Source organism: Panthera pardus, unplaced genomic scaffold (assembly GCF_024362965.1).
Source record: "Panthera pardus isolate Hobbes unplaced genomic scaffold, ASM2436296v1 HiC_scaffold_23, whole genome shotgun sequence".
NCBI classification, from domain to species: domain Eukaryota; kingdom Metazoa; phylum Chordata; class Mammalia; order Carnivora; family Felidae; genus Panthera; species Panthera pardus.
This window is the reverse complement of record NW_026526799.1, coordinates 3,221,863-3,248,299: the sequence shown is the minus strand read 5'-3', so window position 1 is coordinate 3,248,299 and position 26,437 is coordinate 3,221,863. Positions and strand designations below refer to the sequence as shown.

The following is a 26,437-nucleotide window of genomic DNA, read 5'->3' as shown; positions in this document are numbered from 1 at the left end:
TAATTTAATAGATTTCAAATGCTTATTACTATGCCAGTTCTCTACTCTTAATTGAGGCAATTTCCCTCCAATTTCCCTTCTTTTACAGTTTTTGTCTTGGCTCGTATAGACATTTATTCCACTAGATGAACTTTGGAATCATTTTGGTGGGTTCCAAGAAAGTTCTCTTGGGGATTTTGATTGGAGTTGTTATACATTTATAGATTAATTTGGAGAGAATTAACATTTCACAGTACCAAGTTTATCCATTTAGGACTATGATACATTTCTCCGCTTATTCTGTGGAGCCTACCGTAGGCCCTTTAGTAAAGTTTTGTAACTTTATGTAAGCATTGCACATCATTTCTTTTCACAGCTACATTTACGTATGTCTATATATTTTTAACTTCTAACTCTCCTCTTTTCTCCAGAGTATCCCAATGTAAGTCAATGATGGCAATTCCAGAAGACTAATTAAACCAAAATGTATTCATAACGGGCCCTCTTCTGTTTTCTTGGATCCCCAAGGCTTTGTTTACTTTGTTTTCTTGGGATGGAGCCCTTTTCAGGAGAGAGAGTCCACAAATCCTTGTACAGAATCATTTCCTTGGAGCTGGTGCCCGTCTGTCTGATGGATAGGCAAGTCAGAATTTCAGTGGTGAGAAAGCGTTAGGTGCAAGGTGTGACCCTGCTATGTAGGTTATAAAACATGATTTAATCTATTTAAATTTTGGAATGATAAAATTTCAGGCTTAAAACTGAGCTTAGAGGGGCACCTGGGTAGCTCAGTTGGTGGAGCATCTGACCCTTGATGACAGCTCAGGTCGTGATCCCACGGTCATGGGATTGAGCCCTGCATCAGGCTCTGTACTGAGTGTGGAGGCTGCTTGAGATTCTCTCTCTCTCCCTCTCTGTGCCCCTGCCCTGCTCATGCGTGCATGTGCGTGCACACTTTCTCTCTCTCTCTAAAAATAAACAAACATTAAAAAAAATAAAACTGAGCTTAGAAGCTGCCTGGACAAAACCTTCATAAGGTGGAAAAATACTCACATGCCACTAGTTTCCATATAAAACTATCGCGTGTATGTGTGTGTGTGTGTGTGTGTGTGTGTGTTAATGTAGTCATTTCAAGGGAAAGCATCTTTAGGCAACTTTAGTCTCTATGAACAGCTTAGAATAAGACTCTGGGAAAACTGGGGAAGCTTTGGAATATTTCTAGCATATTTGTCTACAGTGTATCGTGTTTTCTTTTTCACATTCTAGACCTCAAGAAATGCTCGGGCCGAGGAAGACAAAGACACCAACTGGGATGTTTGGGGCAGCTGGAGTGACTGCTCCCGGACTTGTGGGGGAGGGGCATCATACTCTCTGCGGAGGTGTCTGACAGGGAGGTAAGTGGGGGCTGGTTGTGGGATGTCAGGGTCTTTGAAGGGTGGGGCTGGTGAGACAGCTCGGCTTCCGGCCTCGCAAGGTACTATGATGGTGATGTGACATCTGCTGTGTGTAAATATTAGTTATCCTCAGGTTACCATAGTTAAATAGTAACGGTCCCATTTTCACGAGTGTGGCTGTAGTCCATCCACGTGAGACCCCCCAGCTCAAAGGAGCCTGGGACACTAAACACTTTAAGCTTTGTAGGAGGGAAGGCCTGGCGTGTTAAGTTACTGGCCCCACATTGTCAAGATTAGGGATAATGGCTCGAGTATTTTGGGTGCCACCCTTGAGTTATTTCACTTTTAATTCATTTCTTGTTCACTTTCTCTGAGCATCCCATCCATTAAAAAGGTAAAGCGAGTTCTGTTTTCACACCGTAGGTATGCTTATATTAAATAACGTGTTAAAATATAAGATTGGCTTCTTAAAAAAAAAACACATTAAGTTTGTAAGAAGCCCATAGTCATCACTGCGTCTGAGACAATTTGAGGTAACCCTTCATAGGGCAGTTTAAGTGCCAGCCAAGAATTCACCTCGGCTCTCAGAGAAGACAGAGCCCCAGGTTGATGGAACCTGATGTCCTGGTCCTAGACCAAAGGAAGGCTCCAGGATTATGGCAGCCATCGTCAGATTTGGGATATTGTCAGGCAGAAGGGTAACTTGACGTTTCCTGAATAGTGTCAAGGTGTAGATCAGAAATGCAGGGAGAGCATACTGTGTCTGGCTCAAGCAGGGTTTCGTTGATGTTGCTGTTTTATGGGTTATTAAAGAGTGACCACATACATCCTGCAGTTTTCTTGAGACAGTGCACAGCGGGGCAACCGGGAGATTGTGATGTGGCCTTGGAGAAGGAGGATACTTAGTCCACTGTCGGACAGCAGGGGAAGGCTATTGGAGGCACTGTCGGTGTCACTGCCCCCAGGCTGAGTTCCCGCTCAGAGCATTGACCCTAAGTGCGTGGTTGCAGAACTGAAATCTAGGGATTAGTCTTGCGCAGACAGATTGGCGTACCTACACCCCCTGTGCTGTTGACGTGGGGAGGAAACGAAGGCTCTGTTACTCTGAGTGCGTCGTGCACTGTGCAGGGATGGTAGGGTATGTGCTGTATTGGCGTGTGTTCATCCTGGTGAGGTCTGCAGTAGGAGGGCCGTATGCCTGTGGGCAGGGGTCAGGGAGGGACTTCTCATATGTGGGATAAGATTTTTCCCACTGCCGTTCAGTCACCTGGGGGAGAAGTTTCCAGCCTAGAGTCTGATGTGTGGAAGGTAGGACTTTGTTTCCACTCTGTGGCCTCCAAATCTGGGAGTCTTAATAATTTGCATTCACTGGTGGAGTTTGGATGGGAAAGGAGTGGGGGTTATTTGTGTTTGTCCTTTTTTTAAAAAAATTTTTTTAATGTTTGTTTATTTTTGAGAGAGAGAGAGAGAGCAGGGGAAGGGCAGAGAGAGAGGGAGACACAGAATCCGAAGCAGGTTCCAGGCTCCGAGCTGTCAGCACAGAGCCCGACGTGGGGCTCGAACTCATGAGCCATGAGATCATGACCTGAGCCGAAGTCAGACACTTAACCGACTGAGCCACCCAGGTGCCCCTGTCCTTTTTTTTTTTTTAAAGTATGTACTTTTATTTGTTAAAAACAATTGGAGGAATATATTAACGACCATGAACGACCACTTTAATTCTATTGTCATACAACCAAAACGCTCACATATTCATTGATTATTAATTAAAAAATAACCTTGACTTGGGAATATAATTTTGGTAATTGATCTATCTCCGTGTGTGTGGATTTGCATCTTCCCTCTCCTAACTGGGGCCAGCTGATCATTGAACGTGTCAGATAAGGAAGGGAGGTGGCCGAGTTTCTTCTGTCTTTTCTGCACCTTCCAGGAAGGGAAATTTGGGATGAGGACAGCAACAGGAGAGGAGAGGTCTGCCTTGACTGTAGCGAGCGGGCCCCGGTGCTCTCTGCTTCGGCAGGTGTTTGAAGCTGGCTGCTTCTCTTGTGGACACTTGGATGGATTTCTCTGAGGCGCCGTGTTCCCTTTGCCCCCGGTCCCTTGGCCTGTCTTGGCAGCAGTTCCCTCCAGATGTGTGTTCACAACCCCGTCTTGCTAATACTGCTCCCTCTTCGGCTCTTGGACAGCTGGGCACCCTCCAGGCTTCTTCCTGTTGATGTCTATCCTCCCCCCTTGGCGGCCATCTTGGTAGGTTCCTGAGACAGCGCCATGCTGCCTGTGTCGCACGCGGCCCGCGTCTGGCTCACCTGAAACCGTCTTGCCAGCTTCGCTAAATGAACTCTCGAAGCTCAGTGAGCCAGTGCGGCAACAGCTACTCTCCCTACACAGGTGCTGCGGCCAGTCTCTCTGCCCTTCAATTTCTCAGGTACGGATCAGCCACCAACCAACGGCCGGAGGTACAGATTGAACTCTGTAAGTGCTGTCCCTAACCTTTCTCCCCCTTGATTTGGGGTTAGCAGATTGAAGGCCTCATCCCTTCTCTTTCTTGGTGGGGCAGAGTGAAAGGTAGGATCATTACACAGATTTCTCAACGCTTCAGAAATCTTTCCACTCTATAAGCCTCCACTGATCTTTCTGTCTCCAAGCGCCAGACCCTTTTAAAAATTTATCTGTCTGCGTATCTATTTAAATTCCAGTTAGCTAACATATAGTTGTATTAGTTTAGAGGTACAGTTTAGAGGTACAGTATAGTACCAATTCCATACCCAGCATGGAATTACCAGATACTATGGTAGTTCTATTTTACATTTTTTACAATTTTTTGAGGAGCCTCCACACCGTTTTCCACAGCGGCTGCACCAGTTTGCATTCCCACCAACAGTGCACAAGTGTTCCTTTTTCTCCACATTCTTGCCAACACTTGTTGTTTCCTGTGTTGTTGATTTTAGACATTCTGAAAGGTGTGAGGTGGTATCTATTGTGGTTTTGATTTGCATTTCGCTGATGATGAGCGATGTTGAACGTCTTGCCACGTGTCCGTCGGCCATCTGGATGTCTTCTATGAAGAAATGTCTGTTCGTGTCTTCTGCCCATTTTTAACTGGATTATTTGGGTTTTATTGGTGTTGTGTTGTGTAAGTTTTTATATGTTTTGGATGTTCACCCTTTAATTGATGTGTCATTTGCAAATATCTTCTGTCCAGACCCTTTTTATATCTCGACATATGCAAGGAGTTTAACAATTGTGAAGGACACTAACACAAAGTCTGCCCTCATGGTTCTTATAGGGGAGGGATATGGAGCAAAATATTCAAAGGGTGGGAGCAGCATGTGTAAAAATGCTGGAGTAGGAAATGAAAAGAGGCTTTTATGCTTGGAGAACAATGGAGAAAAGAGAAAACAGAACGGGCCAGTATTGAAGAAGGAGGTAGATCTGTAGGCCAGGATTCAGAATTTGGTTCTCAGACTTTTGAATTTCAGACACTTGTAAAATTTCACAAGAAGCATATTTGGAATTGATATAGGTTGTCAATTTTTTATTTCATTAAATAAGGACAAAAACAACGAGCAAACAGAACGCAGCTATGGTCTATCATCACAGACTTTTCAAAGAATAATTCCAATCAGGGTCTTTTCATTTTAGCATCTAAAAGCAGGGCATACTCTTAGATTTAAAAAACCTGCCTTTTGGGTCGCCTGGGTGGCTCAGTCGGTTAAGGAGGCGACTTCGGCTCAGGTCACGATCTCGCGGTCCATGAGTTCGAGCCCCGTGTCAGGCTCTGTGCTGACAGCTCAGAGCCTGGAGCCTGTTTCAAATTCTATGTCTCCCTCTCTCTCTGACCCTCCCTTGTTCATGCTCTGTCTCTCCCTGTCTCAAAAATAAATAAAAAAACGTTAAAAAAAAAAACCTGCCTTTAAATTGAATTCACCTAGCTTTCTGAAAATCTACTGTTTATCTCTTATTTGTCTCACTTCACTTTGGACTAATATAAACTATCGCAGGTATTAACAGCTCAGCGATGGGCAATAGGGAAGCAGAAATTGAGAAGTAAACATAGTCATGGACTCAGAACTTGAGATTCTAAGATCCCTAAAGGAAGCAGTATGCAGAAAAGTGACTTTATCTGAGCCATATTTTTCATCCAGGCATTCACTGATTCTTAAGCAATGAGAGGTAGAAAAGCCAAGCAGAAGGCAGTTACAAAGAGGCTGAGACGGTAAGCAGATTTATTGACAGTCTCATGGTCCTGGGACATAAAAATTGGGGTTCAAAGCCCTGGTAGACACCTCAGTGATAAGCTGGTATCCCTGAAGAACTGTACCCTAAAAGTAAGGGGAAAAACCAGTTCTAATTAGACTAGATGTTGCTAAGACTAAAACTTAGTCTTGAATGAGCTCAACCCCAATTTGACTGATAAAATTTGTCACTATTCCACCTGCCTCCAAGAAGCTTTAAAAAAGACCCTAAAATACCCTGGAGATGATACGGATTTTCATAGATCATGCCCATAATGTAATAAAATTACCAGTCTTACCATGAGACAGGATCAAGATGAAAAACAGAATAGAAACAGGTACCGGAGCTGTTGGATCTATGTGTTGAAAAACACGACAAAACAAAAACCCTGTAATAAATGTGTTTGGTACGAATAGATGACAAAATACAGGATCTTACCAGAGAACTGGGATCCATGAAGTAGCATCAAATGGAAATTTGAGAACAGAAGCATATGACAACTAAAATTGTGAACTTAACCGCAGATTAGAAATAACAGAAAAGAGGGGCGCCTGGGTGGCTCAGTCGGTTGAGCGTCCGACTTCGGCTCAGGTCACGATCTCGTGGTCCGTGAGTTCGAGCCCCGCGTCGGGCTCTGGGCTGATGGCTCAGAGCCTGGAGCCTGCTTCCGATTCTGTGTCTCCCTCTCTCTCTGCCCCTCCCCCGTTCATGCTCTGTCTCTCTCTGTCTCAAAAATAAATAAACATTAAAAAAATAAAAATAAAAAAAAAGAAATAACAGAAAAGAGTATAAAACTATGCTGGCTAAATTATAGAGGGGGGAAAACACAGAAAATAGAATAAAGGATATATGGTATAAGGTAAAAAAGTCCAAAGTATGTGTAATTGGAGTCCTAAAGGAAAAGAAATGGGCGTAGAGTACAAATACGACTTGAAGAGTTAGTAGCCGAGAATTTCCCAGAACTACTGAAAAAAGTTACTGCTCTGTAGGGATCAAGCCACAAATTGATGCAGCCCTGAAAACCCCAAATAGAATAAATACACATAAATCCATTATAGTAGAAGAAAGTCTTAAAATAAGTCAGAGAGAAAACATGCATTATCTTCAAAGGAGCAAAAATCAGGTGACTGTAAATTGTCATCAGAAGATAATGAAATGACCTGCTTAACGTCTTGAAAGAAAATAACTATTAGAGTAGAATTCCCCATGAAGGAAAAGAGCCTTCAAGTGTGAAGGTGAAATAAGGTATTTTCAGGCAAACAAAAACTTTAGAATTCTTCGCTAAAGGGAGTTCTTCAGGTAGAAGGAAGGTGACCCCGTCTGGAGAGTGGAAACTCAGGAGGAAATGGACAATTGAGAACAGAAATATAAATGAATACAAACCATTTAAAGTAATAATAGTATGTTTTGTGGGGGTTTAAGTATATGTAGAATAAAAAAAAACCCAGGGAAACCATAACATGAAATTTGGGAAGGGGGTAAATGGAATTAAAGTATTCTAATGTTTTTGAATTGCCTAGGAAGTCATAAAAGTGACTAACATTTGACATTTCAAAGTCACGGGTGCATCTTGTAATTTCTAGGGTTACCATTAAAAGCCTAATAAAAAATTCTATAACTACCAACCAGCTGTCATAGAAATAGAATAATGGTAAAATGTTTGGTTGATTCCAAATAACTCAAGAAAGAAAACTCAGGGAGAGAAGATGGAATACAGAACAAGTGTCACAAATAGAAAACAAACAGCAAGGTGGTAGATGTGAACCCCTGATTATATCAGGGTTTATATTAAATGTAAAAGGACTAAGTCCAGTTAAAAGATAAAGGCTGTTAGAGGTAAAACACCAATATCATACGCTGTTTACTAGAGACAAACGTGAAGTGTAAGGACACCCAACGACTGTAAATAAAAGCACAGGAAGAAGCCATAACGTGACACTAATTAAAAGAAAATTGGTAAAGCTGTACGGGTATCAGACAAAGTAGAAACTAAGGAGAAGAAGCATTATCAGAAATAAATCTTTTGGAATAGTTAGCTCAAGCCATCTTTGTAGGGAAGTGTATAGCCCAGAATATACATATCAGGGTTGGCTGAAAACAATCAATGGTCTAAGCTTCCATTTAAACAATAAGAACAAATCTGGGGCGCCTGGGTGGCTCCGTTGGTTAAGCGTCTGACTTCGGCTCAGGTCATGATCTCGCGGTTCGTGAGTTTGAGCCCCGCGTCGGGCTCTGTGCTGACAGTTCAGAACCTGGAGCCTGCTTTGGATTCTGTGTCTCCCTCTCTCTCTCTCTGCCCTTCCCCTGCTCGCTCTCTCTCTCTCAAAAACAAACATTAAAAAAATTTAAACAAGCAAATTAAAAAAAATAAGGATATATGTATATGCGCGCGCGTGTGTTTTATTTCTGAGTCCCTCTACTCCAAATAACAGGGATCTGGATTTTTGGTCAGAATGTGATCAAGTCCCTAGCTAATTCAGTTCTGGATCTCCATGGGAAAAATGCCCTTCTGTCTGGGTAAGAATCACTGTTCTAGATGTACTGCATCTTTGGGTCAGTATCTCCATACCGAAAGATCAACAGGAAGCGTGGTTGGACGGCATTCATGGGAAGGAATATTGCCTTTCTGCTAAATGAATTTCTTTTCTATGATTTTTGTGGCTTGCTTTTATTTGGAGATAGTATTTGTGGTACCTATACTTTATGTAACCTTTCCAGAGTACCCTAGCCCGTGTAGGCACTGAGATATCACAGGGACCTCCATCTAGTGGGATCTTAGGTGTCTTTTGCTAGTTACCCCCATCCTGTTATTTGCAAGGAATTCTGGCTACATCGTCCACTTTAATTTAGTGGGTAAAGGTAGGTTCTCACTTAGCCTCACTTTTATGTACAGTGAATGGTATATTTGTGCACCCCCTTTAAATTGTTAATTTTTTTAATGTTTATTTATTTTTGAGAGAGAGAGAGAGATAGAGCATGAGTGGTGGAGGGACCAGAGAGAGAGGGAGACACAGAAGCTAAAGCAGGCTCTAGGCTCTGAGCTGTCAGCACAGAGCCCAACGTGGGGCTCGAACTCATGAACCATGAGACCATCATCTGAGTTGAAGTCGGATGCTTAACCGACTGAGCCACCCAGGCACCCCTACCCCCTTTAATTCAGACTTGCTTACATTATATCTTGAAGTTCCTGGTTTGTGTATAGCCTCTGTGAATTTCCACGTATAATATAGAGATGTCCACTTATGAATGTACTAAGGCGGTCATTTCACTAGGCATTTGTAAGGAAAGGAATTCAATATATGTGCTCAGATTACTATTTCTATTTAAAATCTTTCTCTTTTTTTCTTATGTTTTTGCCTGAAATTTAACCTCTGGTAATTTGGAAATTATATACATATATATATATATTATATATATATAATATATATATAATAAATATATATATATTTTGCTGCCGATGAAATTGAAGATGTTTGAAAGCCATATTTTAATAATTACTTTATAGCTACCAGTGCCAATGCCAACAATAAAATAGTTTTTTTTCTGATTTCTCCCTGTACAGACGATGAATATTTTATGCTTTTCCTCTTCACTTCCACCTCTTGGGTTTTGTTGTTATTATTTGAGATTTTACATTTCAGTGTATTGGCACCAGTATTTTGCTTTATATCTTTTCTTTTATAATCATATTTCAGACATTTGTTGAAACTTAATTGTGTGTGCGTGCGTACATTATTTCAGTGCTAATTATCCGTCTTTGTAGTTTCTTCATTTTGAATCATCACTTTGTTGGCAGGGATGTGTTTTGAGCAGTGCTTCTGGAATTTTAATGTGCATATGAATCACCTAGGGATCTTGTTAAAATATAAACTTTGATTCAGTAGGTCTGGAGTGGGGCCCAAGAGCTTTCATTTCTAACAAATTCCCAGGCGATGTCAATGCTGCTTGTCCATAGACCACACTTCAAGCAACAGGGCTTTATAGCCTTTTTAATTTCGGGACAAAGCTGTGGGTCTTATACTTTATGAGTCCTTATGTATCTGAAAATGTCTTTTTCCTGCTTTCACACATAAACAGTGAATGGCTTATTTGGGTATAAAATACCCAAGACACAAATTTCCCTTCTCAAGGCCCAGAGTTCTTTTTCCATAATGTTTGGTGTCCGTGTTGCTGCTCATAGACCCCTCAGGCCAGCTTGGTTGTTTTTGTTGTTGTCGGTCTTTGTAGATAACCTATTTGTTCTGTTTGGCAGCCTAGAAAAGACTTAGGGTTTTTTTTTTTTTTTCCTTCATAAAGTCAAGAATTTTATAAGATTGTGTCTAGCTCTCACTCTTTTGAAATTCATTTCTCCTTGGCACATAATAGCTACTTGTGCAGATTTTCATCCTTATTTATTGGAGGAAAATTTTTCTTCTATTATATCATTCACTGTTGGTTCTTGCCCCTTTGTCCTGGCCTTCATGACCATCAATTGTTTCTGTCTGTGTTCCACTTTTATTGCGTTCTCACCAATCACTTTCATTGCTTTTTTCTTTAAAAAAATTTTTTAATGTTTATTTTTGAGAGAGAGAGAGAAGAAGACAGAGACAGAGACAGAGAGACAGAGCATGAGCAGGGGAAGGGCAGAGAGAGGGGGAGACACAGAATCTGAAGCAGGCTCCAGGCTCTGAGCTGTCAGCACAGAGCCCGGCGTGGGGCTCAAACTCATGAACCATGAGACCGTGACCTGAGCCAAAGTTGGTCGCTTAACTAAGCCATGCAGGTGCCCCACTTTTTTCTTTTTCTGTATATTTGAGAGCGATTTTTCAAGATCCTTGCCACTTGAATTTGTGTGTGTGTGTGTGTGTGTGTGTGTGTGTGTGTGTGTGTGAGAGAGAGAGAGAGACAGAGACAGAGAGAGAGACACAGAGAGAGAGAGAGAGAGACAGAGATCTGTTGACTTCTAATGAAGTTTTAAAATGCTCCTGTGGCATATTTCTTACCTTACATTCTTTCCTTCACATTAAACCTGGTTCTTTTGTGTATCAATTGCCTTAATCACTTGCGTTGCATCAGGCAGACTTTTGTCTTTTTTTTAAGTATGATATCTGGCTAGTTCATACTTAGTGTTCAGGGTCATCCTCATTTAGGAAGTCTATCTTGATGCCTTGCTGTAGCTTTGATGTTTGTCTTTCGTGCCTTTTAAATTGTTGGCAAAAAGGATTCCTTTTAGGGAAGGGTCAAACACTTCCCCACTCCAATGCCTAACGTAGTATCTGACGTAATATTGGGACCCAACCAGTGTTAACTGAATGGGTGGGTGAACGTGAGCTCACTATCAACTTTTTTTTTTTTTTTTTTTTGGTCAATGCTCCTTCTTTCTGACTAAAGCATCTTTTTCTCCTTTTCCTGGTTGACACATAGCCGACTTTGAAAACGCCTTTGCATCCTTGTTTCTCCCGTTAAGCATTCGTTGGCAATCCCTCCCCTTTCCTGGGTTATGTGCACCTCTTCTGTGCTTCCTTGGGATCTTGTGAGTGTTTTTATGAGAGTGTTTCTTCCACCGTGTTGGTTTATTTTTCTGTTCTCCACAGTCGAGACTAAACTGAGGTGGTGTGGATTGTTTCTTTCAGCCCTTTACTTTACGTTCCGTGTTACTGCTGACATATATTGGAAATTTAGTAAACTTTATTTTACAAATAAATAACTGAATTAATAAATCCCAGGGCTGATTTAGAAAAAAAGCCTGTTTGACTATAGCGCAGGTCTGTGGGATGGGGAAGCGTGGTTCATTTGGTGAAGAATATTGACAGCTGTGTTGGGGAATATGGACTTTTTACAGTGAGATTTGTAAAAAAGCTTTTACATGTTTATTTATTTTTTCAGAGATGTACAGGAATATAGTTTAAACAGCCAAATAGCTCATCTAGGCTTGAGGTGAAAAGCAACAATCTCCTGATCCCCTTCCTGCCGTTGTTTGATTCCCCAGGGGCGACTGATTATTTTTATATTTATTCTCAATTCCTAACGCTTCTTTTGCAACTTCTTGATTGTTCAGTTGTGGGCATTATCTCTTAGATTCTTATTTCAGAAGATGCGGAATTTAGCAATCTTTCACATTTCTTGTTCCCGGACTGTGCATGTACGTACGTTCGCATGCACACACACACGTGCAAATACTCTCTTTTAGTTCCTCGTCTCAGTGTCATGTGCAGCTTTGGCTAGACCACTGTTCAGGATTTAAATTATTACAACTTATGGGGGCACCTGGGTGGCTCAGTCGGTTGAGCGTCTGACTTCGGCTCAGGTCATGATCTCACAGTTCATGGGTTCAAGCTCTGCAACAGGCTCAGAACTGACAGCTCAGAGCCTGGAGCCTGCTTCGGATTCTGTGTGTGTGTGTGTGTGTGTGTGTGTGTGTGTGTGTGTCTGTCTCTGCCCCTCCCCTGCTCACACTCTCTCTGTCTCTCAAAGAAAAAAAAAAACCAAAATAATGCTAAATAAATAAATTATTACAACTATGATCTTTCTACTACTCACAGCTGAGTGATGTAAAATAGTATGACTATTTTTCCTTTCCAGAGTGTATTTTTCTTTTCTCTAGAATCCAAAATTGGCTCATTTGTTTTCTTAGTTTTGTACATTTTTATCACTATTTAAAAAAAATAGTTATTCGGATTTTCACTCATTTTTCTAATTTTCATTCTCCTTCATCTTCTTTCTCATGGATTTCCCTCCTGGAGAGTTCCTAACAGCTTTTTAAGCTGAGCTAGTTGCTCTATAGCTAGGAGCTCAGGGTGTCCTGCGTTTCATCGTACTGTCATCCCGGGAACGCCATCTACCTCTCTCCTGGGTTAGATCTCCTGTTCCCCAGTCACTTCTCTCTCTTTTTCTCTCTCTTTTTTCCCCCTTAACTTTCTCCTTCTTTTTAATTAGTACATTTTTCAGGAGCTCCCTGGATATTTGAAAATGTCTTTATTTTACTCTCAAAGTTGAAGGATGATTTTCCAGAAATAGGATTATATAAAAATTATTTTCCCTTAGAAACTCAAAGGCATTGCTTCACTGTCTCCCAATACACAGTGGTGATATTGTGACATCCGAAGGCATTCTGATTTCCTATTCTTTTTTCCTCCTCTCTGGATGTGTAGAGAAGCATTTGTCTCCTAGTTCTCTGAAATGTTATCATGCTGTATCTTGATGTGGGTCTGTTTTGGTCCGTTGTATGTACTCACCATGGATTCTTTCACTATGAAAATTTATTCCTTTCAGTCTTGAATTATTTCTTTGATGATTTCTCCTCTTCATTTTTTTCTGTTCTCTTTTGTTAAAACTCCTATTATTCAGATATTAGATTTTTTATTTTCTTCTCTTTGTTCATTTGCCCTATTTTCTGGGAAATTTACCTAAACTTATTTTCCAGCTTGACAAGCATTCTAAATGTATATGTGTGTGTGTGTGTAGATATCTATCTATATATCTATATATATATATATTTATATAGATATATATAGATATATAGATAGATATCTACACACACACACACATACACACACATACATATGTATATATATATTCTAGAATATTCTATATATTATATATAGAATATATATTCTATATTTTATATATATATATATATATATATATATATACATATATATATGTATACACACACACATATTCTCTCTCTGTTCTCTTTTTCTAAGATATTTTTTGTTCCTCGAGTTAAAAAGAATATAGCATTCTGTCCCTGATTTCCAGATGCAATATATTTTCTTTTATTTCTGAGTATATAAATAGGCTTTTTGAGGACAAAGTTTTCTTCTCACATAGCCTTAGTTCCTTCCAAATCACGGTTTTCTATTTCATGTATGTCATTGTGGTTCATGTTAGAGACTTTTGTAAGATTTCCGGTGATCCTTATTTGTTCATATTTAAGAAAAATAATTGTGAGCTTGATTGTAGGGGGTGTGGCTAATCTATCTTATTACCTAACGATGCTCTAGGTGTTTTATTTTGGGCTGGTCTGTCTTGTCAGATAAGGATATTTTTTTAAAATGTTTATTATTTTGAGAGAGAGAGAGAGACAATGAATCCCAAGCTGTTAGCACAGAGCCTGATACGGGGCTTGATCTCATGAATAATGAGATCATGACCTGAGCCAAAACCAAGAGTTGGACCCTTAACTGACTGAGCCACCCAGATGCCCCCAGACAGGGATCTCTTGATTCCAATAGTCTGGAAGCCAGTGGAGCTGAAAACTATGGTCTTAGCACTAAATAGATGAATTTTTAAATTTAATCCTTGTTTTCAGTATGGTTACCTTTGCCCTTAATTGAACCCAGTTATCTCTCAGTCTGGAAAACTTTTTGTTTTACTGCCTTTAGATAATAACATGCAGCATTTTGCCAAAGTAAGGAAGGAGAGCTGGGAGTCTAACTGCTCCTTGGGCAGACTTTCAACGAGTTTTACTGTTTTTGGCCCCAACTTTATCCCACTTCCAGAAATATCTGGTGTGCCTTTTCTGGAGCCTTTTGTGAATTCTGCAGAGCAAATTGAATTGCTTTTAAAAATTCCCCACTGCTGTCTTTGGATTTTCTTTCTTCAGTCTGTGAAATCCAAACATATCCTTAATATGAAGGAATATGTAGCTCCATAGCTATTATGGAAATTGAATTCATAATGTAAAAACTGTGTACCCCCAAACAGTCTCCAGGCCAAGATTGTTTCACTGATGAATTCTACCAAATGCTTAAGAGGAATTTACACCAATTCCACACATTTTTTTCCAGAAAACAGAAGAGGAGAGAATACCTCCCAATTCATTTTATGAATATAGTATCACTCTGATATCAAAACCAGGTAAAGACGATACAAAAAAATAAAGCTACAGACCAATATTCCACATAAATATAGGTGTAAAAATTATTAACAAAATACTATCAAATAATATTTAGAAATGTATAAAAAGAATTATACACTATGACCAAGTGGGGTTAATTTCAGGGATGTATGGCTGGTTCAGTATTTGAAAGTCAGTCATTGTAACCAACTTAGTTATCAAGCTAATGAGGAAACATTCAAGGTGCCTAGGTCGTTCAGTCGGTTAAGCATCTGACTTTGGCTCAGGTCATGATCTCATGGTTCGTGGGTTTGAGCCCCATGTCAGGCTCTGTGCTGACAGCTCAGAGTCTGGAGCCTGCTTCAGATTCTGTTTCCCTCACTCTCTCTACCCCTCCCCTGCTCTCTCTCTCTTTCTCTCTCTCTCAAAAATAAATGAAGGTTAAAATTTTTTTTAAAAAAAGAAGAAAAACTTCATAGAATCATATCAGTTGATGCAGAAAAAGTATTTGATAAAAGTCGACACCAGTTCATGATAAGGAACTCTCAGAAAAATAGGAATGGAGGGAGCTTCCTCATCTTGATAAAAAAGTATCTAAAAATTTATACTTAATACTGTATATTATGATTGGTGGTAAAAGACTCTCTAAGATCAAGAATAAGGCAAGAGAGTCTATTTTCACCACTCTGGTTCAACCCAGTACAATAAGGGAAGAAAATAAAAGACGTATCAGTCCAAAAGAAGAAAATGAAACTGTTCTTATTTGTCTATGTAGAAAATCTCAAGGAATCTACAAAATAATTCCTAGAACTAAAAAAGTGAGTTTGTCAAGGTCAGAGGATGCCAAATAAACATACAAAAATCTATTTTATTTTTCTTGTTAGTGATGAGTACATAAAAAGTGAAATTAAAAATATAATACTATTTACAATCACTCAAAAAAAAGTTAAATGCTTAGTTGTAAATCTAACGGAATATGTACAGGACTTGTATGCTGAGCACTGCAGAGTTCTGGGGAAAGAAATCAAAGATCTAAACTAATGGAGAGGTTATGTTCATGGGTTGGAAGATTCAACATAGGAAAGATGTCAGTTCTCCCCAGATTGATTTACAGGTTTAACCTAATTTCTCTCAAAATTCTAGGAGCATTTTTTGTAGATTATTCTAAAATAATTATTCCAAAACAACATTATTCTAAAATTTATATGGGAAAGCATAGGCCCTGGAATAGCTAAAACAATTTTGGAGGGAAAAAAAAAACAGAGTAGGAGGATTCAGTCCACCTGATGTAAAGTCTTCTTATATAGCTACTAATTAAAGCTGTGATATTGTCAGAGGGATAAACATATAGATCAGTGAGAGAAAATATTTGCAAACCACCTATCTGACAAAGGACTAGTAATCTAACTTAAGAAATCTTAAAAATCAATGATTAAAAAACCACACAATCCAATTAGAAAATGAACAAAGACATAAACAGATGTTTCACCAAAGAGGATGCATGTATAGCAAATAAGGACATGAAAAGATGCTTACCATCACTGTCTATTAGGGAAATGCAAATTAAAACCACAATGAGATATCATTACATACGTAGCTTGGCTAAAAAAAATAGTGACATCTTTAGATGCTGGCAAGGATACAGGGAAACCATATCACTGATACATTGGTGATGGGAAAGTAAAATGGTATAGTCACTGTGAAAAACAGTTTCTTTAAAAAGTAAACATACAACCCATCAGGAGTACTCCTGGGCATTTTTAGCAGAGAAGTGAATACTGTGTTCACACAAAAACTTGTACATGAATATTTATAGCAGCTTTACTCATCCAAAAAGAGGAAATAACTCAGATGCCCTTCAGTGAGTGAATAGTTAGAGCGGGTGCTTTCATACCATGGAATACTATGCAGCAATGAAAACACATGAGCCAGTGATACATGCGACAACCAGAGTGAATTAACACAGAAATTGCCGAGGTAAAAAAGCCATTCTCCAAATGTTGCAAACTATGTAGTGTTCTTAAAATAACAACAATAACAACGACAAATAGAAATGGAGAACAGATTAGTAGTTGCCAGGTATTAAGGAGGAGGTAAACATGAGAAGAAAGAAAGTACTACAGTTATAAAAGACAACTTGAAGGATCCTTGTGGTGATACAAATGTTCTATATTTTGACTGTATAAATGTCGGTATCCTGATTATGTTATTGTTCTATACTTTTGCAAGATGTTAACATCGAGGGAAATAAGGTCAACTGTACGTGGGATCTCTTCATTATTTCTTACAAATGCATGTGATTTACACTTATTTTTAAATAAAAGATTTAATTTAGTTAGAAAAAACCTCCTAGAAATGCCAGGTAAAATAGAATATAAATCTTTTAAAAAAATAATAAAACTGAATGAAGAGTTATTCCATGTTCATGGATAGAAAGACTTAATAATGTGAAGATGTCAGTTCCTCCCAACCTGGTCTATAGATTCAGTGCAATCCCAATCAGAATCCCAGCAAGTTATTTTGTAAGATATTGACAAACTGATTTTAAAACGCATGTGGAGAGGCAGACCCAGAATAGCCAACAAAATGTTGAAGCCGAAGGACAGTGTTGGAGGATTGACACTATCTGATGTCTAGATTTACTATAAAGCTGCCATAATCAAGACAATATGGTATTGGTGAAAGAATATTAAATAGATCAGTGGAACAAGATAGAGAGCCCAGAAATAGATCCACATAAATATAGTTAAGTGATCTTTGACAAAGGAGCAAAGGCAGTACAATGGAGCAAAGATAGTCTCTTCAAAATATGGTGTGAAACGACTGGACATTTTCATACAAAAAAACTAGAATTTAGATACATATTTGCATCATTCATAAAAGTTAACTCAAAATGGATCATCATAGATATAACACAGAACTATATTCTAGAAGATAGCATAGGAGAATATAAGGATGACCGTCAGTATGGCAATGACAATGACTTTTTAGATACGCTACCATAGGCACTTCATTGAAATTAAAACATTCTGCTCTGCAAAAGACAATGCCAAGAGAATGAGAAGGGAAACCTCAGACTGGGAGAAAATATTTGCAAAAGACACACCTGATAAAGAAATATACAAAGATCTGTAAAAAGCTTTTCTTCAACGATAAGAAAATGGACAACCTAATTGAAAAATGGGCCAAATTCCTTAACAGGCACTGCACCAAAGAAGATATACAGATGGCAAATAAACATATGGAAAAATAACCACCCATCGTATGTCATCAGAGAAATGCAAATTAAACAACAGCGAATCACCGCTACACATCTATTAGGTGGCTAAAATCTGAAACACTGACAGCACCACACGCTGGCGAGGATGTGGGACAACAGGAACAACACGCTGGCTGGTGGGAATGCAAAATGGTGCAGCCACCTTTGAAGGTGGTTTAGCAGTTTCTTGCAAAACTAGACGTACTTTTACCACCCTAGCCAGCAGTTGCACTCCTTGGTATTTACCGAAAGAGTTGAAATCTGATAGCTACTCGAAAACCTGCACACGGATGTCTGTAGCGGCTTTATTCATAATTACCAAAACGTGGAAGCAACCAAAATGCTCTTCAGGAGAGGAATGGATAAACAAGCTGTGGTCCATCCAGACAATGGAATGTTATTTACTGCTAAAAAGGAATGGGCTATTAAGCCTTGGAAAGACACGTAGGAACCTTAAATGCATACTCCTAAGTGCAAGCAGCCAATCTGGAAGGCTTCATACTGTGGTTCTAACTGTATGACATTGTGGAAAAGGCAAAACTATGGAGACTGTGGTTGTCAGGTGTCGGGGGTGGGGAAGGGATGGATTGGCAAGGCACAGAGGATTTTTATGGCAGTGAAAATGTTCTCTGTGATGCCATAATGATGGATACATGTTGATATGCTTACGTTCAAACCTAAACCTACTGGATAAACCTCAAGAATTAACCATAACATAACCTATGGACTTCGGGTGATTATAATGTGTCAGTGTAGATTCATCAGTTGTAAAGAAGCTACCACTCTGGTTGGGGATGTTGATAATCGGGAAGCTATGCTTATGTAGGGGCAGAGAGATGAGTATGGGAGCTCTCTGAACCTTCCCCTCAATTCACTGTGAACCTAAAACTGCTTTAAAAAATAAAGCCTTCTCACCAACAGCGCTTGAAGTTTCCTTTTTCTCCACATCCTCGCCAACACTTGTTACTACTTGTATTTTGATTTCAGCCATCCTGACAGGTGTAGAGTGATATCTCATTGTGGTTTTAATTTGCATTCCCCTCATGATTAGTCGTGTTGAGCATCTATTTAATATGGCAGCCATCTGTGTGTCTTCTCTGGAAAAATGTCTATTCAGGTCCTCTGCCAATTTTTAATTGGATTATTTCTTTTTTTGGTGTTGAGTTGTGTAAGCTCTTTATATATTTTTGGAATAAGCCTCTTCTTGGGTATATCATTTGCAAATATGTTCTCTTATTAAATAGATACGCTTTTTGTTTTTTGTTGATGGTTTCCTTTGCAAAAGCTTTTTATTTTTTTGCGGTCCCAGTAGTTTAGTTTTGCTTTTGTTTCTCTTTCCAGAGGAGACATATCTAGAAAAATATTTCTTTTTTTTTTTTTTTAATTTTTTTTTCAACGTTTTTTATTTATTTTTGGGACAGAGAGAGACAGAGCATGAACGGGGGAGGGGCAGAGAGAGAGGGAGACACAGAATCGGAAACAGGCTCCAGGCTCCGAGCCATCAGCCCAGAGCCTGACGCGGGGCTCAAACTCACGGACCGCGAGATCGTGACCTGGCTGAAGTCGGACGCTTAACTGACTGCGCCACCCAGGCGCCCCTAGAAAAATATTTCTATGGCTGATGTGGAATGCTAACTGTGCAGTTACTGTAGAAAACAGTGTGGATGTTCCTCAAAAAAATTAAAAATAGAATTACCATATGATCCAGTAATTCCATACTGGGTGATTTACCCAAAGAAAAGGAAAACACTAAAAATACTCCTCTGTTTGTTTCAGCATTACTTATAATAGCTAAGATATGGAAACCACCCAAGTGTCCATCTATAGATGAATGGCTAAAAAAGATGCGGTACATATAAAAATTGAATAGTACTCAACCATAAAAAAGAATGAAATATTGCCATTTTCAACAGCATGGATGGAGCAGGAGGGTATAATGCTAAGTGAAATATGTCCATCAGAGAAAGACAAATAGCATAATATTTCATTCATGTGTGGAATTTAAGAAACATAACAGACAGAGGAAAAAGACAAAAAAACAAAACAAAACAAAACAGACTCTTAAGTACAGAGAACAAATTGGTGGTTGCCAGAAGTGAGGAGAGTGGGGGATGGGTAAAATAGATAATGTGCTCCTCCTGGTAAGCATTGAGTAATGTATAGAATTGTTGAATCGCTCTATTGTATACCCAAAACAAATATAATGTTGTATGTCAATCATACTTGGATTTAAAAAAAAAAAACATAACATTAAAAGTTTTAATGAAAAAGTGAAGGTGAACCTACAAGAAATAAAGGAAATCAACAGAACCAAAAAAAAAACATAGAGGTAACTGAATGCCAGACCAGTCAGTGCATACCTGATTCTATGCCTACGTGGAAAATGGAGAGGGGGTCTGTTGGTCTCCAGAACTCAGGCTGTTGAGTTTTAATTCCTTCATTTTCACAAGAGATCAGGTCTTGAGTGTATATGAGGCACAGTGTAGGAACTCCAACCATAATATAAAGGCAGGACTTTTGAAGTCCATATGTTTCCTAAAAAGATGGACTAGGACCCCCCCCCAGCCCTGCAAAAAAAAGGGGGAGCCATATGCCAGCATAGAGAATTTTAGATTCTTGGTTTCAACACTGAATTAAAAAAAGTTTCCACTTCGGAACAGTAGACCTGTTCTTCCAAGAGTTTGAGGTACGTGTATATTGATTTACATATATCGGGTATATTGAATTAATGAATATATCCCATATTATTGTGGAAGCTTTGAGGTGAGAAATTGATGTGAAAAGTGGTCTTGTAACCCTTGATAGTATGAAGCTACTAGCGGTAGTAAAAGATATGGAGGGACAGACCACCAAGGCAGACCATATGGGATTCCTATTCCTATCAGTAGATCCCTTATTTAAGATTAGCTTGCAGTCCTAAAATACATAATACAAAAGGAAACATTTGCCATGAGTAAGCACCATCAAGCACAGCATTGATGATGTAAGAGAAAAATTACAGTTATCTAAATCCATGCAACTTTTTTAATAATTGAGAAGAAAAATTTAGCCAAGTAGAAATAGAGGTGTGCTCTTTTGGTCTATGGTAGATATCCTCCTTCCGAATAAAATGTTACTGTACTTTCTCTGATATTAGGTATAAAATAAGAATGCTTGGCTGTCATTGTTTGTATCTGTTATTGTATTTGGGGTCCTAGTCAGTGTAATAAGGCAAGAAAAAGAAATACAAAGTATTGGAAATACTTATTAGTATAAGAATTAGAAAGGAAGAAATAAAGTTCTCATGATTCAGAGACTACCTGATTGTCTAAGAGAACATCTAAGAATATCTCCACATTAAAAAAATAGGACTAATAAGGGTCCCATTACTGGAAACAAGATTAATGTACACATAACAACTGTATTCTTGTATAGTAGCAAGAACCAAGAAAGCAAAATTTCAAAAAGATGCCATTTATACTACTAACAAAATATAAGGTACCTTGTAAAATATTCAGTAGATGTACAAGACCTTTTTGAAAAAGTTAAAGTCTCATCTAAATAAATGGTGAGATGTAATATGTTCATAAATAGAAAGTCACATCATAAAAATGCCAACTTTCCCCCTAAAATTAATCTTTAAATTAAGTGTAATACCAATTCTAAGAATCAAATGGAGGGGCACCTGGGTGGCTCAGTCAGTTGGGCGTCTGACTTCGGCCCAGGTCATGATCTCGTGGTTCGTGGGTTCAAGCTCCGCATCGGGCTCTGTGCTGACAACTCGGAGCCTGGAGCCTGCTTCGGATTCTGTGTCTACCTCTCTCTCTGACTCTCTTCTGTTTGCGCTCTGTTTCTCAAAAATGAATAAATGTTTAAAAAATTAAAAAAAAAAAGAATCAAATGGAAATGCGAAGGTAGTGAAAACAGTTTTTCAAACAACAGAATGAGCAACTTGCCCCGATACTAAAATTTAAAATATTTAACTACAGTAGTAGCCGAGGCACAAGTAATAGCAAAATGTAATGAAATATAGCAAAATGGAGATGCAAGAAACAAAAACACGCATATATGGAAGTTTGCTATATATTAGAGGTGGCATTAAAAATTTGTGGAGAAAGGGTGGATATTCAATATATGAGGATCACCTATGATTATTGATATACAAAGGGAAAATATTAGAAAATGTCAATGCACATAAAAAATACATTCTAGGTTTGTTAGAGTCTACGTATGAAAAGCAAAGCTTGAAAACATTTAGAAGAAAATACCAGAGAATGTCTTTATGATCTCTGGGTAGTGAATGATTCCTTAATTAAGATACAAAGAGTTTAAGTTACAAAGGAAAATATTGATAAATTCAAGCACACCACACAAGCACTTCTGTATCATAAAAATGTACTGTAAGCCAAAAGAAAAGCCTAGAGTACGAGGCTCTTGACAGTGAATATAGCCAATAAGGGACTAGTGTCTGAAATATTTAAATAACTTCTACTTAACAGTAAACCGAAACCAAAGCTGTAGAAAAATGAAGAAAGGGTGTGAATGGGAAATTCTGCATCGTCAAAAACAAATGACAAAATTAACCTCATTACCAAAAAGATGCAAAAGAATACAAAGTGAGATATTTTATGTTCTTCGTATTGGGAAAAACTTTATAAGTTTTTAAATGCCAAATATTGGGGTGCCTAGGTGGCTTTAATTGATTAAGCATCTGATTCTTGAGTTTGGCTCAGGTCATGATCTCATGGTTTGTGAGTTCAAGCCCTGCATTGGACTCTGTGCTGACAGTGTGGAGCCTGCTTGGGATTCTGTCTCCCTCTCTTCTTGTCCCTCCCCTGCTTGCTCTCTCTCTCAAAATAAATTAAGATAAAATAAAATAAAATGCCGAATATTGACCTAGGTTTGTAAAAGCTAGAACCTTTTTGTGCTACAAACTGGGGTGAAAATTAGTATTCTCACTTTATTTTTTTTTTAACGTTTATTTATTTTTGAGACAGAGAGAGACAGAGCATGAATGGGGGAGGGGCAGAGAGAGAGGGAGACACAGAATCGGAAGCAGGCTCCAGGCTCTGAGCCATCAGCACAGAGCCTGACGCGGGGCTCGAACTCACGAACCGCGAGATCATGACCTGAGCCGAAGTCGGACGCTTAACCGACTGAGCCACCCAGGTGCCCCATAGTATTCTCACTTTAAAGAGCAGTTTGTCAATATCTAGTAGCAGTGAAGCTGTAAATGCCCACAACAGGGCGGTCCCACGCAGGTATATATCCCAGAGAAATACATGCAGATATGCCTAAGGTGGTTGTGTGAGATTGCTTATTGCAGAATCTTCAAAAACTTTAGGAAAATTGGTCAATAGAAAATAAAAAGAATTGATAAATTAATGGTGGTGTATTTATACATTGGGTTACTATGGAACCATAAAAACAAATAAATTAGAGTTGCATCTATCCACGTGGATATTTTCAAGAACATAGTGTCTATACAAATTTTAAAAATCAAGCTGTGGAAGATTATACACACTGTGATACCATTTACTTAGTTGTCTCTGCAGAGGGAGGCAGGGAAATAGGATTGAGGAGGATTGGCAGAGAGCATCCCCCATATTTGTAATGATAGATTTCTCAAAAATAAATCCAAAAAGAGGCGCCTGGGTGGCTCAGTCAGCCGAGCGTCTGACTCTTGATCTCAGGGTTGTAAATTCAAGTCCCTCGTTGGGCTCCACACTGGGCATGAAGCCTACTTTAAACTAAGATAGGTAGATAGATAGATAGATAGATAGATAGATAGATAGATAGATAGATGCCTACTATAGATAGATTAGATAGATAAGATGGATGGATGATAGATAGATACCTACTATAGATAGATTAGATAGATAGATAAATAAGTGATAAATAAATCTGAAGAACACTTTAAGAAATGATGAAGCTTGCTGGTGTATGTATGAGTTTGTATCATTCTTTTATTGTGGGCTTAAAACATTTCATAATAAAATACTTGTAAGAACACAAAACAATTCAACCCTAAATATTGCTACTATGTTTTGAGTGCCCATCTCCAAAGTAGTACTTGCTTATTTTTTTTTTATTTTTTTAAGGATTTTAATGTTTGGTTTTTGTTTTTTTTTTTAGTTTATTTATGCACAAATCTTAATCTGTATTCTGAAACTTGCTCTTAGGCCTGAGAATCTCCACATTTGTTTATTCCCTGAGCTCATCTAATTTGAAAAAAATAGGTCAGGCTAAAAAGATCCTAATCGAATATTAAAAAAATTAAATGGGGGGGTGCCTGGGTGACTCAGTTGGTTAAGCACCCAACTCTTGATTTTGGCTCAGGTCATGATCTCAGAGTTTGTGGGTTCAAGCCCCATGTCGGGCTCTGTACTGATGGCACAGAGCCTGCTTCTCTCTCTGTCTGCCCCTCCCTCCCTCTTAAAACAACAACAACAAACAAACTTTAGAAAAACATAAAAAAAATTAAATGAGAGAATTAAATATAAGATAAATGCATGGCAATATATGTCCTGTTCCAGCTTGGTTCCTGGTATGGGGCCAGGCCGACGGCACACCCACTCACTCCGTGTCTTCCATAAGAACTGGGGACAGCAACGTTATTTCTCTGCATAAAAATTAAATTTGCAGCGGATTTGTTACTAGTTCACTCATCCCTGCTCCCCGTCTTTCAGGCAGCATCAAACTAATCACTCGTGACCCACTCACATATTAAGAACTTTTACTGTCGTTTTGAAAGTACTCCGAGGTGATTGAGAAGGAAACCTCCTTCCCTTGGAAAGCTTATCAGGTCTCTTTACCCTAGAACAGCCTTAGAGAGTTGTTAAGTCTTCATGAATATTGAGCTCTGTGGTCAGTTTTTCTTGGAAAAGGAATATGGAGGTGGTTACATACAAAATCAAACAAAAAGCCATCCCAAAGCTTTTGAAAGCATTTCAGTGCCCTCTGTTGTTATCGGGGCACTTATTGAAATTCATGATTTAGGGAAGGGGATGAATGTGGCTCTTTTGCTCATTTATTTTTTGTGGATAATTTTTTTTTCAGACTTTGATTATATTTAAATACACAGTCATTTCTTTTGCACTGCAAAGCGTGCCCCAGCCAGAATGTCTGTCTTGCAGAAATTTGTAACTTGATATTCTAGTCAACTGCCAGCCACGGGGAACACAGATTTAAGTTAACTACTATTTAAAAAATTAATATATTTTTATTCTTCAGACACATGCTTCTCAGTCTTTAAGACACTAGTGTTTGAGTCGATATATCATCAAATGAATGTAATAAATTATCCTGCTATAAACTCCGGGGAAATTTTATTAATGTTTTTAATGTATCCTCATGTGGAATCAACATATGTTTTTTATATATTCATAAATTTATGGCTTCAAAAATCTCCAATTTCAGGGTGTTATGAATGTTGTAATGGATAGAAAATACATAATTGTGAAATGATGTTCTTGAATTTTCATATACTCCTGATAACCATTAGCTCTTGCATATAATAATTAGAATGAAATTAAAAACTTGGAAGCAATATTTCTGTAGCTCAGTTGCTGCAGGCCAAAGGAATTATTTCCAGAATAAGCTGGCAGGTTCCTGCTTGGGGAATTAGGACTCCAGTGTCCTTAACTTTAAAATAACTTGCATTTCATTTTATGCCTGTTTCATAAAGTGGTGATTCATTTTCATGCTAAATTGTAACCAAAGCCACATCAATAGAGACCAGTCAGCGAGTTTACTGTGTGCTAGGTAGAACATTAAAAATGTTGGCCAGATGGTTGGGTTAAAAAAAAAAAAAAAATATATATATATATGTGTATATATATATATATATATATATACATATATATATAAAACTACTGATGTGTTAGGGGAATTGAGAGATAGTGTCCCTGCATCTTTATCTTTATACCCACATCCTGGTACATAGTACTTCCTGGTAAGAAGTTGCTGGAGAAGGATGAATCCAGAATGGTCCTTTATATTTTGAGAATTCATGCGGTAAAATGCTCTTTCCATACCATTTTGCTGCTGTTGTGGTGGGATTTGTAATGGAGATACACTGATGTTTCACATGTAGATTTTCAGGCTCACCAATTGGGGTACAAGTTCATGCCTCCTGGATGCTAGGCTTATAATCGGGACCGTGGGGTGTGGACCATGACTATATGGGCCACACAGCAGACCTGAGACACAATCATCAGCTGTTTTCACCTCATAGGCTCTTTCCTTTTAGTTTTAAACTTCTTCTAAAAGTAATTTTGTTTTTCATTTAAATGGCTGAAGTCAAGCAGTTGGGAAAAATGCATCTGGGATAATTTTTTTGAAGTTCCAAAACGCTTTTAGAGAAAACTCCATGCTTCCTAAGTTTTGACATTTTTTGTATATCAGTATTTAGATCAATTCAGATACTCTCTTAAAATGTATCTTTGCCATTTTCCTGCTCTCTGGAAATGAGAATTAAAAGCTTTTTAGGGTTCCAAGTCAGCATGGTTCAAAAGTTTTGGTTATCACTTCCCTAATCTATTAGCTGCTTTCCTCATTCGGGGCCTTTCCAAAATAAACAGAGTACTTTAAATTACCCTTTCACTTTTTCTGTAATTTATTTTCTTCTTTTTTTCCACACATAAAAAGCACAATGAAATAAGTTATGTAAGTACATGACCTTGTCCACTGGCATAGCTGTTGTCTCCCAGGAGAATGGCGTCACTTCCCCTCGACCAAGAGAGAGCCTTCTCCACCCTAATACTGTTTTCC

At 38.5% G+C, this 26,437-nt stretch overlaps 1 protein-coding gene across 2 annotated transcripts in view; it reads left to right on the top strand.

Annotated features, from left to right (window-relative positions):
* ADAMTSL3 (ADAMTS like 3) overlaps window positions 1–26,437 on the top strand; it is a 350,523-nt gene that overhangs the window by 106,198 nt on the left and 217,888 nt on the right. For both annotated transcript variants that reach the window (XM_053888620.1, XM_053888619.1), the window contains exon 4: window positions 1,243–1,370. In XM_053888620.1, the coding sequence (XP_053744595.1) occupies window positions 1,243–1,370 (128 nt within the window). The remainder of the gene's footprint in view (window positions 1–1,242; window positions 1,371–26,437) is intronic.